This window comes from Sapajus apella, unplaced genomic scaffold (genome assembly GCF_009761245.1).
Source record: "Sapajus apella isolate SASKATOON/1434 unplaced genomic scaffold, GSC_monkey_1.0 scaffold7, whole genome shotgun sequence".
NCBI classification, from domain to species: domain Eukaryota; kingdom Metazoa; phylum Chordata; class Mammalia; order Primates; family Cebidae; genus Sapajus; species Sapajus apella.
Window position 1 is genome coordinate 33,746,584 of NW_022436947.1, and position 13,906 is coordinate 33,760,489.

General features: G+C 37.0%; 1 protein-coding gene across 1 annotated transcript in view; it reads right to left on the reverse strand.

Annotated features, from left to right (window-relative positions):
- Positions 1-13,906, reverse strand: part of PRKAR2B (protein kinase cAMP-dependent type II regulatory subunit beta) — a 103,282-nt gene that overhangs the window by 10,798 nt on the left and 78,578 nt on the right. The window contains exons 5-6 of the mRNA XM_032275708.1: positions 5,602-5,708; positions 3,187-3,340 (exon numbers count right to left, since the gene is read on the reverse strand). Coding sequence (XP_032131599.1) covers positions 3,187-3,340; positions 5,602-5,708 — 261 coding nt within the window. The remainder of the gene's footprint in view (positions 1-3,186; positions 3,341-5,601; positions 5,709-13,906) is intronic.

Sequence of the window (13,906 nt, forward strand, 5' to 3'; positions counted from 1 at the left end):
ATACAATTTTATTATTGACTATAGTCACCCTATTGTGCTACCAAACACTAGGTCTTATTCATTCTTTCTTATGTCAACATATTAAGACTGAATTTAATGAACTAGTGCGATGGAGAAAAACGCCAACATAGATGAAAATCTCTAGGTGTGATGGACTGAAACTGAATGTTTCTTTCACTCTAAAATCCCTCTGTTGAAATCCTAATCGTCCAAGACAGTTTTAGGTGGTGGAGCCTTTGGGAGATGGTTAGGTCATGATGGTGGAGCCTTCATGAATGGGATTAATGTCCTTATAAAAGAAATCCCAGTAAGCTTCCTCGCCCCTTCCACCACGGAAGAACAGAAGCAGAAGACACTATCCGTTAAACGGAAAAGAAGCCCTCTCCATACACCAAATCTTCTGGTGCCTTGATCTTGGACTTCCCGGTGTCCAGACCATGAGAAATAAATGTTTGTTGCTTAAGCCACCTGTTCTATAAGAGTTTGTCCAAAAGGACTAAGCAGCCCAAAAGGACTAAGACACCAGGAAATTAAACATCTTGTTTCCCAATTTGGTATTGATATTAGCTGTAATTTTGACTTGTTTTACTCCTAATACTTTTTTTTAAAGAAATTTTACAAGATAATTAACACAAATATTGAAATTATTTCCAAGCCTGGCTCTGCATCAGAATCAGCTATAGTATTAAAAAAGACTTCTAAGACACCAGACTTTAAGGACTCAAGATCTCTGAATATAGGGGTCAATAATCTGTATTTCATTAAAGCTCCTGAAGTGATTCTGATATATAATCAGGTTTGGAAATCAGGTATAACATCATTTTATGGACAGAGTTTACTGCAAAACAGATAAGACTCAAAGTAGCTTAATGGTTTAGAAAATAATCATAATCAGTTATAGCTCTCAAAAAGAATTTTCCATTAGTAACCTATCTCTTCACACCCACTGTGACATATAAAGTCCAGAATTTCAAACACTTTCATCCTGAAGCCATTTCAACAATCACCCTTCTAAATCATCAGTACAGTCAGGAAGATCATGTAAGCCCTAAGGCTAACGGTAACCAAATACTATTTACAGAGTGCGGCTACTCTGCAATGGACTTTTCTCTTGGGCTTTGCTTATCTTTACACCTGCATTAATATGGCAGAGCTCCAGTCTGTTAATCTTAAAAGAAAAACTTCTTTTCTACTTGACTCTCCCTGAGAAGGAGTTATAGTTAGGCAAGTTACTCTTAAAAAGCAGGTTTGAAATACTTAATAATTATGTAAATTATTCTAAAATTTTTAGAAAGCTATGTCAATATGACTATCGCAAACTGTCCACTTTTATAAAATATAATAACATGTGTAGACTACTAAAAATCTCTGAAAATGCTTAATCCTTCTTGGGAACTTATGTAGTACATGCACTAGGAAATTCTATGTCTTTTATACCCAGTTAAGGTTTCTACAAGTGCTAAAAACTATCAATATTCAAAGAGGCCAACCTACGAAATAGTTGCTCTTATTCTGAAGACGTGCAAGGAGGCATGTTCCTCACTGTGTGACAATCTGACAGTCTGAACCTGAATGGCAACTCCATTGGAATGACTACATTTAAAAAGTAAACTTCCTTAGTGAGACAAGTCATGGCAGATGCTATATTTATCCCACCATTCTATTGACAGAGAAACAAACACTTCTGTGGGTCAAGGTGTGCTTTGGTTTCGAGTTTTTCTTTGCTGGCTTTGAATATTCAAATCATTGACAGTTCTTTTAAAACACTTCAGATGATAAGTTAGTTTCCTTCTACCTGAAACAATTCAGTTTTTCTTCTAAACCTTAAAAAAGTGACTCATCACATTTTTAAATAAGTATATAATAACTGGTTCTAATTAAAAGAAATGTAAAATGTCTTGTCTCTTTGATCAAGAGATATTTTTATCAGCTGAATCAACTTCAGAGACAAATGCTGAACTGTGACTAAATAATGTGTGACTTCTGTAATGCTACATACAGTAGGCCTTGGAAATGAGGCTGTTAACAAACTTCATATTTACTTCAACTACTCTTTCCACAAAAGGATATGAGAGAAACAACCCAATAAATCATTGTCCAAACTAGTGGGTGGGCTATTTTCAACAATTTTAAAAGAAAATACATATATTATAAACATTTCCCTAACTTGAGGCTGTTTGAAGTTTGGCCTGACATCAGGCAGTACTGCCATCTCCTGGGAGCTGATGAAAAATGCAAAAATCACGGGCCTCACCCCAGAACCACAGAATCAGAATGTGCATTTTAACTGCATTCCCAGGTGATTTGTAAGCACACTAAAGTTTGAGAATCACTACCTTAACTACAATCTTCCAGGATCAGCTTTAGTAGTGCCTAACAATTGCATCCTATCATATGTGAAAATAATCTCTCCCCACCCTCTCACCTTGCCCAAATACATCTTCAAACCAGCTTTTAGGTCTTACAGGAATACCACATTAAGAAATATATTTAAAAATACTAATGCGCAGGTCCCAGTGCTGAAGATTCTGATAAATTTGCCTGTGGTGGGGTATAGGCAAGGGGATTTTTTAAAAAATACCTCATTCTGATGTGGGGCCACATGAGCACGTCCACCAAGCATGTTTTCTCTACACATCTGCTTTTAAATGCAGAGCTGTTACCCATCAATTTATAGCACCAAGAGCATCCTTTTATATTGGTTTCTCAAACTCCGAATTTCTGATGCAGTAGGTCAGAATCAGTGGGTGGGGCCCCAGAATGGCATTTCTAACAAGTTCCCAGGTGATACAGATGTCAATGTTCAGGGGACCACACTCTGGGAGCCACCAATTTATGAGATGAAAATACCTACCTCAGAAAGCCATCTGAGAAAAAGCACTGAAGGCTGTGTTTGTATGGCTGGTTATTTTCTAAGAGTGGGCAAGACAGAAGCATTCTGCATCTGAGTGTCTTTCCAGGGCCACCAGGTCCCAAGCTCCAGGCTGGACTGGAGGAGTGGGGGCAATAACCTGAGGCTCTGACTTAGTGCAGACTTCGTGCCAGTTCAGCAGTCAGTGGCTGCTTAATAAATTACCTGATGACTGATGATCTTTAAATTAAAATACCACATGTGGCAATTTGTAACAACTGTCAGAGCATTTGCTACAAATCATAACATTCAGGATAAACAAACATTTTACTCACCAAACCCCACAGAGCACCAGGAGAGGTAGCAGTGATAGTAGCTGCTCTGGGTGTATTGTACATTAAGGCCAGTTCGCCGAAACTCCCACGATTATCATAGTTACCAACACATCTTCCAACACCATCACATTTCACATAAATGTCAAATGTGCCTCTGTTGGACATATGTAGATTAGAGGTGAATTCAAGTAAAAAAGATAATTAAAATAAAACATTATTTCAGAAAAGAGCCCTGTGAAATAAAATCTTATTTCCAGCCTGTCTATCCCCTCCGATGACAAATAATAAAGGGGAATCAATCTGTGCCATCTGTTCCAGATCATGTGCCTGCTAGGGAAAATGGGAATAAACGATAAAAAATTATTGTAACAAAACATAAAACTATAACTAAAGATGACAACCAAATAGTACATGCATACAAAAAACCATCTGAAGAGGCCGGGCATTATGCCTGTACACAGCACTTTGGGAGGCCAAGACAGGTGGATCACCTGAGGTTAGGAGTTTGAGACCAGCCTGACCAACATGGTGAAACTCTGTCTCTACTAAAAATACAAAAACTTAGCTGGGTGTGGTGGTGGGTGCCTGTAATTAATCCCAGCTACTCGGGAGACTGAGGCAGGAGAATCGCCTGAACCCAGGAGGTGGAGGTTGTAGTGAGCCAACATCACACCATTGCACTCCAGCCTGGGCAACAACAGTGAAACCCCATCACCAAAAAAAAAAAAAAAAAAAAAAAAATCATCTGAAGAGCCTGGGCGTGGTGGCTTACACCTGTAATCCCAGCAATTTGGAAGTTCAAGGTGGAGGTGGAAGGATCACTTGAGCCCAGGAGTCCAAGACCAGCCTGGGCAACATAGCAAGATCTCAGCTCTATAAAAAAATTAAACTTAAAAAAAAAAGAAAGAAAATCATCTGAAGAAACATTTATCAAACCACTGACTGTAGTTATCTAAGAGCATAAGAATAGTGAGGGATTCTAGGTACATTTGCTATCTAATTTAAGAGTTCCTGTTTGTAACATGAACATATATTACTTTTGTAACCTTGAACTTTTACCAAAGTTAAGAAATAAGGACTCAGCTCTGGCTGCTCTGCTGTTAGATTTTAGGACTCATCTACTGCATAAGGCACACTGTTCTATGATGAGGTAAAGTACAACTTAAATTTCCTGAAAGTAGATTTTCAACATAAATGCAAGCATTCTTGTTTAAATAATTTCTCTCTGGAGTTTTTTTAAGACAAATATAATGATACACAATTCTTGGAAGGATGCGCAAACTACTTACTATACTGACTAGAAAGTAGGAAGACTTACTTTTCACCTTATGTCCCTGTGAAATATTTGAATTTTATTTATTTATTTATGAGCTGGAGTTTCACTCTTGTTGCCAGGCTGGAGTGCAATGGGGCGATGTTAGCTCACTGCAACCTTGGCTTCCCTGCTTCGACCGATTCTCCTGCCTCAGCCTCCCAAATAGCTGGGATAACAGGGGCTGGCCACCACACCTGGCTACTTTTTCTTGTTTTTAGTAGAGACGGGGTTTCACTACATTGGCCAGGCTGGTCTTGAACTCCTGACCTCAGGTGATCCACCTGCCTCAGCCTCCCAAAGTGCTGGGATTATAGGCATGAGCCACCATGCCTGACCAATTTTGAATTTTTCAAACCATGGGCATGTTTTACATAGTTTATAAAAGAAAGAACATTTTAAGAAAGAAATACCAGCCAGGCGCGGTGGCTTATGCCTGTAATCCCAGCACTTTGGGAGGCCGAGGCAGGCAGATCACCAGGTCAGGAGATCAAGACCATCCTGGCTAACATGGTGAAACCCTGTCTCTACTAAAAATACAAAAAATTAGCCGGGCATGGTGGCACATGCCTGTAGTACCAGCTACTTGGGAGGCTGAGGCAGGAGAACCACTTGATCCTGGGAAACAGAGGTTGCAGTGAGTGAGATCGCGCACTGCACTTTTCAGCCTGTATGACAGAGCGAGAGTCCGTCTCAAAAAAGAAAGCAAGAGATACTGATTGAGGTCCACTGTGAATTAACATTTTAGATGCTATATTATACTGCTGTTCTCATTGTAATAGGAATCTAGTATATACTAATACTATTACATACTATCTCTCAATTAGAATTTAGCAAATGAAGATGCCCACATTAAATGACTGACGTTTACAGATTAGACTAACCAAAAAGTCATCAGTTTCTCTATAAACTATACCTCTTTTCATGATGTACTGTGGTTTCACTGCATGTATTCACAACAGGATTACAGTGCCTATTATTTAGTAATAAGAGTAGAGGCAATAACAACTATCTTTTATTAACTTGTCAGCTGCCATAATAGCGGTTGAGATTTGACACAAAAGGTTCTTTAAATTTTAGTAGTAAGGTTGGGCAAAACTTACCTATCAATTACATAAAAGTTGTCACCATCGTCACCTTGATCAATTACATGCTCCCCATCTTTGACCAATTTTTCAAACATGGCATCTAATACTTGAGACATCTGCTCCTATTTTTAAAAAAGATGAGATATACTCTTTATGTTTATCTAGAACATGTTTTCTTAAGTAACCATAATTATATTTCTGTGAACAAGTCCAAAGAAATGGAACTATTATAACTACCATTAAATATTATCAGGAAAATACATAGTACAGTCTTTCTTACCACATACAAATAAGATGATTATATACTCTCATATTTAATATTTGAATGAAAGAAATTATAGTCTATTTCAGAATATTTGCAACTATCACCATTTTAAAATGAAAATTTAACCACCATATGCCTTGTGAAATATAATCTTAGCAACTAAAAAGGATTAGGTTAGTAAGGAATTATTTCAAATTTCTCTTAAAGATACTCATTTTTTAAAGCTTCCGTTTATTACATCACTAGAATATTTGTACAGATAACCTAAACACTTGGTGAATTTAGATCCTGATTCCAATCTTCTTTTGGTTTAGCACCAAAATCAAAACAGAACAAAACAGAAAAACAACAAAGCAAAACCAAAAATGGCTGTGGCAAATATTCTGTCACTATTCACTGTCATTAAGGTTGGGCTCAAGCTGTAACCACTGAGCTCACTAGGGCAGATTTGTCAGAAACATCAAAAATACTATTCAACAACTAAGTAAACTATGTAAAATTTTTATTCTGCCAAAGTGTGACTGACAAGAATAAACTAAGAGGTGAAAGAAATCTTTCACCAAAACAAATATAGAAATAATTCAAAGAACTCTGAAAAGACAGAATAAGTGGATATGAGGAAATAATACAGTACAAGAGAAAAGTCAAAAGACTTAGAGGGTTATCTGTTCTGCTACTTTATTAGCTCTGAGCCCTTGGTAAGCTACTGCTTATGGGTATAAAAAAGGTATAATGCTAACTGCCTATGCCAAAATCAATTACTACTATAAATAAATTAAGGAATTGAAGATAGATTCAAAGGGAAAAAATGCAAGTGGAAAACACAGGTTGAAGAAACAAGATATTCTGGATGAAGAGGATAACAGATCACATGTGATTCTCTTCCTTTTGAGACCCCATAAAGAATGTTACAAGGAATATGAAGATAAGAATCTACAATAGTATAGAGTACAGGAAGGGACAACTGATGGATAAGTTTCAGGGTGAAGGTAATTGCACATGGCAAAGAGAGCTCCCCCAGGTAATGCAGGCGAGACTGCAGTGTGGAGGGGCCAACGTGCCTTGCCGAGCACTGGGAGGTTCCAAAGTGGGTAACACCTGTTTCTGCCAGCGTGGGACTGAGACACAAAGCTAAAAACAAGTGGACTGATTTAAAGTCTTAGAGAGATTAGTTGACACTTTCCTTCAAAATCCCTCTACACTAATACAGAATCCCTAGCAGCCAAATGTGGACTCCCAACTCTTCCCAGACAAAAGATCAGAGAGAAAACTAAACAAATTAGAACTAGAACAGATACTGTGAGCACTAGTGCCCTAGAACAAAAACCTTCACTTGGTAGGACTGAGGGGTTCCCCAATGTAACAGCTGGCTCCCTGTCAGCTCAAGCTAAACAGTGCATTGGTTGACAGGCCTGCCCTACTTACTCAGAGCTCTAAATCAGCTTTATGTTGCTCCCCTGGCAGCCTACAAGACTAAGATAAACAGCAAAATGACAACACATGAGACAGATATTTCAGGAACTGTAGAGAGCTTTTGCAGAGACATTTAAGATGGTATTATATCCATGAGACCAAAAAAAAAAAAAAAGATATTTAGGAAAAGAGCAAATCAGAGAAAAATTGGTAGCTTGGAAATTAAAAATATGATTTTTTTTTCTTTAAAATAGATTTTTTGGCAGGGCACAGTGGCTCACGGCTATAATCTCACCACTTTGGGAGGCCAAGGCAGGCAGACTGCTTCAGCCCAGGAGTTTGAGACCAGCCTGGGCCACATGGCCAAATCCTGTCTCTACAAAAAATACAAAAATAAGCTGGGCATGGTGGCATACACCTGTAGTCTCAGCTACTCGGGGGGCCGAGATGAGAGGATTGCTTGAGTCTGGGAGGTTGAGGCTGTAGTGAGCCGTGACTGCGCCACTGCACTCCAGCCTGGACAACACAGTGAGGCTCTGCCTCAAAAAATAAATAAATAAACAAAATAGACCTTTTCAGGGCAATTTTAAGTTTATAGGAACATTAAGTAGAAAGTACAGATATACTCACATAGCCTCTGCCCCTACACATGGCACAGCCTCCCCCATGATAAACATCCTCCACCAGACATGAATCTACGCTGACATCATTATCATTCAAAGTCCACAATTTCTATTAGTATTTGCTCTTGTACATTCTATGAGTTTGACAAACATATAAAAGACATGTATCCACTATTACAATTTTTTTAAAAAGGTAAATAAAAGAGTAAGAAGATAAACTAAAACCAAACACCTCAAAAAAAAAAAAAAGTCAATAAAGAGATGAAAAGGAGTGCCAGAGACAGTAACAAAGAAAAACAAAAAGGAAGAAATAAATACAGGATGAATTTTCTAGAACCCAAGGACACAGGTTTTCAAGTGCCCAGCACAATCAATGACCATAAACCCCTATACTAACATGACATGATGAAGTTTTAGAGCACTAAAGATAAAAGATCTGCAAAGCCTCTGGAGAAGAGAAAACGGCATTCTTAAAAATATGAAAAGTTGCTCGACTTCTCTCAAAATGAAGAGAAATGCAAATTAAAATTGAAATGAAATGAGATGCCACTTTTCACTTGCCAGATTCAAAAAGATACAAATGTTAGACTCTCACACCATGCTGGAGACTGTGTGGGAAAGAGACATTCTCACACAGACTTCTGGTGAGAAGGTGAAATGGAACAAACTCTAAAAAAGCAATTTGTCAACATTTAATAAAATTTCAGATATGCATAATATTCCACCTCACAATTCCTTTTCTAGGAAGTTATTATATAGATATTTATAAAATGCATCAGCATTTTTCTTTGCATCACAATAGCAGAAGACTGGAAACAAACTAATATTTTATCAACAGGGCACTGGATAAGTAAGTTGTTATATATCCATTCACCAAAAAGCTCTGCTGTAAAAAAGAACGTAGGAATTTTCAGACATCTGTCTTCAAAGGAGTCACTGGCAGTGAGAGAACACTTGAAGGGTAATCAAGAAATCTGAAAACCTCCCATGGGGGAATTCCAGGAAACAGGGCATTTCGGTGACAGAAAAGAAGTCCAATATGAGAACATACCAGCTATCTTCTATTCACACCATGACATCAGTAGCTCTAGAGGCCATCAGTAGTTCTACTAGGCCACGACATCTAGCAGTTCTAGAACTAGTAGTTCTAGTTCTGGGACTGTTGGGTAGAAGTTTCATGGAGGTTAGCAAAATTACCACAATATAAAGACCTGCCTAGGAATGAGAGCTGTCTGGCAGTGACAAGGGCTGCCTTGCAAAGAATTCTGTCTTTTCCAAAAGGTTAAATAGTTGGAATCATGTAGTACATAGCCTTTCCATGTTGGCTTCTTTCACTTAGTACTATGCATTTAAGGTTCTTCCATGCCTTTTCATAACTAGATCACTCATTTTGTCCACTGTCTAGATGTACCATAGTTTATTTATCCATTCACATACTGAACAACATCTTGGTTGCTTCCAAGTTTTGGCAATTTTGAATAAAGCTGCTACAAATATCTGTGTACAGGTTTCTGTGTGGACCTAAGTTTTCAACTCCTTTGGGTAAATACCAAGGAGCATGACTGCTGGAGAGTATGGTATAAGAGTATGTTTAGTTGTAAGAGACACCACCAAACAATCTTCTAAAGTGGCTGTACCATTTTACATTCTCACCACCAATGAGTTCTTGTACCACCCATCTTCACCAGCATTTGGTGTTGTCAGTATTCTGAATGTTGACCATTCTAATAGATGTGTAGTAGTACCTCACTGTTGTTTTATGTTGCATTTCCCTGATGACATGTGATGTGGAACATCTTTTCACATGCTTATGTACCATTTGTATATCTTCTTCAGTGAGGTGTCTATCAACATCTTTTGTCCATTTTTTAATCTGATTGTTCACTTTTGTTGAGTTCTTTGTATATTTTGGATAACAGTCCTTTATCAGCTGTGTCTTTTGCAAATATTTCCTCCAGTCAGTAACCTGTCTTTTCATTCTGCTGACAGTGTCTTTTGCAGCAAATAAATTTCTAATTTTAATAAGCCCAGCTTATCAATTCTTCCTTTCATGGATTGTGCCATTGGTGTTATATCTAAAAAGTTATCACCAAATCCAAGGTCATCTAGATTTTCTCCCATGTTATCTCCTAGGAGTTTTATAGTTTTGTGTTTTACATTTAGGTCTGTGATCTACTTTGAGTTAATTTTTGTGAAAAGTATGAGGTCTGTTTCTAGATTCATTTTTTTTTCCATGTGGATGTCTAGTTTTTCCAGCACCATTTGTGGAAAAGACTATCTTTGCTTCATTGTGTTACCTTTGCTCCCTTGTAAAAGATCAGTTAACTTAAGTAGGGCTGCTACTGGGTTCTCTGTTCTGTTCTACTGATCAATTCGTGCATTCTTTTGCCAATACTATACTGTTTTGATTACTGTCACTTTATACTAAGTCTTGAAGTCAGTATTCACATTCTAACTTTGTTCTTTTCCTTCAATATTGTGTTAGCTATCCTAGGTCTTTTGCCTCTCCAAACTTTAAGATCAGTTTGTTTGGATTGCATTGAATCTACAGATCAAGTTGGGAAAAACTGACATCTTGACAATAATGGGTCTTCCTATCCATGAACATGGAAATCTCTCCACTTAATAAGTTCTTCCTTGATTTCCTTCATAATCTTACTGTTTTCCTCATATAGATCTTGTACATATTTTTGTTAGATGTACATTTAAGTATTTCTTTTTTGCGGGAACACTAATATAAATAATATTGTATTTTTAATTTCAAATTCCACTTATTCACTGCTGATACACAGGGAAGTGATTAACTTTTGTAGATTAACCCTGTATCCTGCAACCTTGCTATAATCACTTACTAGCTCTGGAAGTCTTTCCCATTTTCTGCTTAGATAATCATATCATCTGCAAACAAAGACAGTTATATTTCTTCCTTCTCAATACATTTTACTACACTTTCTTGTCTTACTGCATTAGTTAGGACTTCTAGTGCTATGTTGAAAAGGAGTGGCGAGAAGAAACTACAAATTTGTTGAGGTGAAATTTATGTAACCTCAACATAAATAAAATGGTTAATTTTAAACCATTTTATTTTCCTTTTTAAAACTTATAACTATCCTGGTTGGGGTGAAGTGGTATTTCATTACAGTTTTGATTTGTATTTCTCTAATGACTAAACATGTGGGGAATTTTTAAATTTGATTGCTGGTCATTTGTATATTCAAGCTATTTTGCTCAGTTCTAAACTGGGTTTGTTGTTTTTTGTTGTTGTTGTTGTTGAGTTGTGTTATTTATAGATTTTGGATGCTAGATCTTTATCAGATATATGATTGGCAAATGACTTTTGCTTCTGCAGACTATCTTTTCACTTGTTAAAATAATGTCCTTTGATGTATAAAAATGTCACATTTTTATGAAGTCCTACGTATCTCTTTTTTCTTTTCTGCTTATGATTTTGGTTTCTAAGAGTCCAATGCTAAATCTAAGACCATGAAGACTTACCCCTATGTTTCTTCTAAGAGTTTTAGAGTTTAAGCTCTTATATCTTAGGTCTTCAATACCTTTTGAATTAATTCTTGTATATGCAAAGGAGTCCAGCTTTGTTCTTTTGTGTGTGTATATCCAGTGATTCAGTGCCATTTGTTTAAGAAACTACCCTTTTTCTACTGAATGGTCTTAACACTCTTGTGGAAAAAAATCACTTGGCCATAAGTATATAGGTTTTTTTTCTAGATTCTCAATTCCATTTAATTGTTCTATATTTCTGCCCCTAGCCCAGTATATTGTTTTGATTACCATAGCTTTGTGGTAAGTTGTAAACTTAGGAAATATGAATCCTGCAACTTTGTTCTTTTTAAATATTGTTTTTGCTACTTGGAATCCGCTCTGTTATATGTACAATTATAACACAGTGGCAACACCAAACCTTAATGTATCATCATAGTTTAGTTTTATAATACATAAAAGCTACTAATTTAAACTTCTATAAACAATACTGATAAAAATATTTTAAAAAAAAATATGGAACCTCTATAAATACTGATATTGTGTTAAATTTGAAAAGAACAGGGCAGGCCAGGTACAGAGGCTCATGCCTATAATCCCAGCACTGTGAGAGGCTAAGGCAGGCAGATCACTTTAAGCCAGGAGCTTCAGACCAGCCTGGCCCAACATAGCGAAAACCCATGTTTACTACAAATGTCCCAGCTACTCAGAAGGCTGAGGCACAAGAAATCACCTGAACCCAGGAGGCGGAGGTTGCAGTGAACCATGATCGTGCCACTGCACTCCAGCCTGGGCAACAAAGACAGACTGTCTCCACAAAAAAAAAAGGAAAAAAAAAGAACAGGGCAGAACACTGTGTCGATTTTGCTGCCACCAAAATTTGAAAAAGAATATACCCTGGAAAAATACACAAGATAGTAGTAAAAGAATTTGGCTCCTAAGAAACTGGGTTTCTGAGAGGGAGAGGTGGAAAGGAGATTTCCTTTCACTGACTACTCTTTTGTTCTTTTTGAGTGTTTATCAATCTTATGTGTACATTGATTTCTATTTTTTAATTAACTAATAAAACTCTAATTAAACTGAAATATAATTTTACATCTTCATATGGGCTAAGAAAATCTTTTGGAAGAATGATAGTGATGGGTTTGCAGGAAGTGGTTTTCATCCCCTCCTTGGGTCCCCGTGTGAGCTCTGGCATCTTTTTGCGGAACAGCAGCCAAGGTTGAAGACGAAGCCAAGGTAGCAGTAAAACAGACCTTTCTGGATATAGTGCTAATTGGCCCCACGGAGACCATTCTACCCAAATGAGTTCATCAGCTCAGGCAACATATGGTCACCTATCAAAATTCTAAAGGTTGATTAAATGGTTTACTAACATTTTGTTGCACTTGCTATTTATATTGTGACTTTCTTAAGGCAGGTGGAGGGTGAACATCAGTTTTATTGATTAGTTCTGACTCTAAAATGTCAAATGGGGAAAGAAGATGAAATAAATTACTAATAGTAACTTTTTGTTATGTTGGAATTAGCTGCATTTGAAAACATTATAAAACTGAAGAATTAATATATAGATATATGAAAATGCAAGTCCTGATAAAATACAGAAAAATTCTTTCTTTCAGAGCTTTTCTGTGTGACAGGTGTCTGTTCTAGTCAATCAAAATGTAATTTCCCCACAATTATGCATAGAGTGAAAAGAACTTAGGAAATATTTAATATGCAAAGGCTTATCGTGATGACTGACAACTACTGTAGGAAATCCACATCTAATTCTGCTACAGAATGCCAATTCAAGACTAAGCTCAGTAAAGGGTTCTGACTCACTTAAGAAATAACAATTTACTCTGCATTAATGAAAGAGCCTATCATATAGCCTAAGAAAATTATTTCAGTTAGCCTCAAATTAGAAATATTTCAGAAGGAAAATGGCCTACTGAGTGGAGCATTAAAATATTCATGAAAAGAATATCTTCAAAGAGATTAATAATTATAAATGTTGTGCTCAACATATGAATATACAGCTCTCCACAGAAAAATATTCTGAAGTCTAGGAAGTGCAAGATTTTCAAGCTAAATAATGACTTCAGAAAATTCAAATGAGACAGTAGACACAAAGCTAAGATCATTCTTCTTGCTAATTAGTAATTACTGTTTCCCTGTCATCCTTCAACTTTTCCTATTTCAGGAAGAGGCAGCGACTTCGCAATCACTCCAGCTAGACACTAGGAGCCATCCTAGACACTTTCCTTCAGTCCTCAATTAAATCAATCACCAAGTACCAAGTTCTGTTAATCCTGAGTATTTTGTGAAACCATTCTCTTCTGTCCCTTTCCCCATTCCCTGGAGTTCAGGCCCATTTCTTTTCCCTAGATCATGGCCTGATTTTCTTACTGGGCTCCACTCCTTTGTTCCTGCCCGCTTCCCCCGTTACTCTCCCCTCTTTAACTCCATCCTCAACATTACCACCAAAGTGACCTTAGATAAATCTGATAGTTACATTCTCTAAAACTCTTCAGCTCTG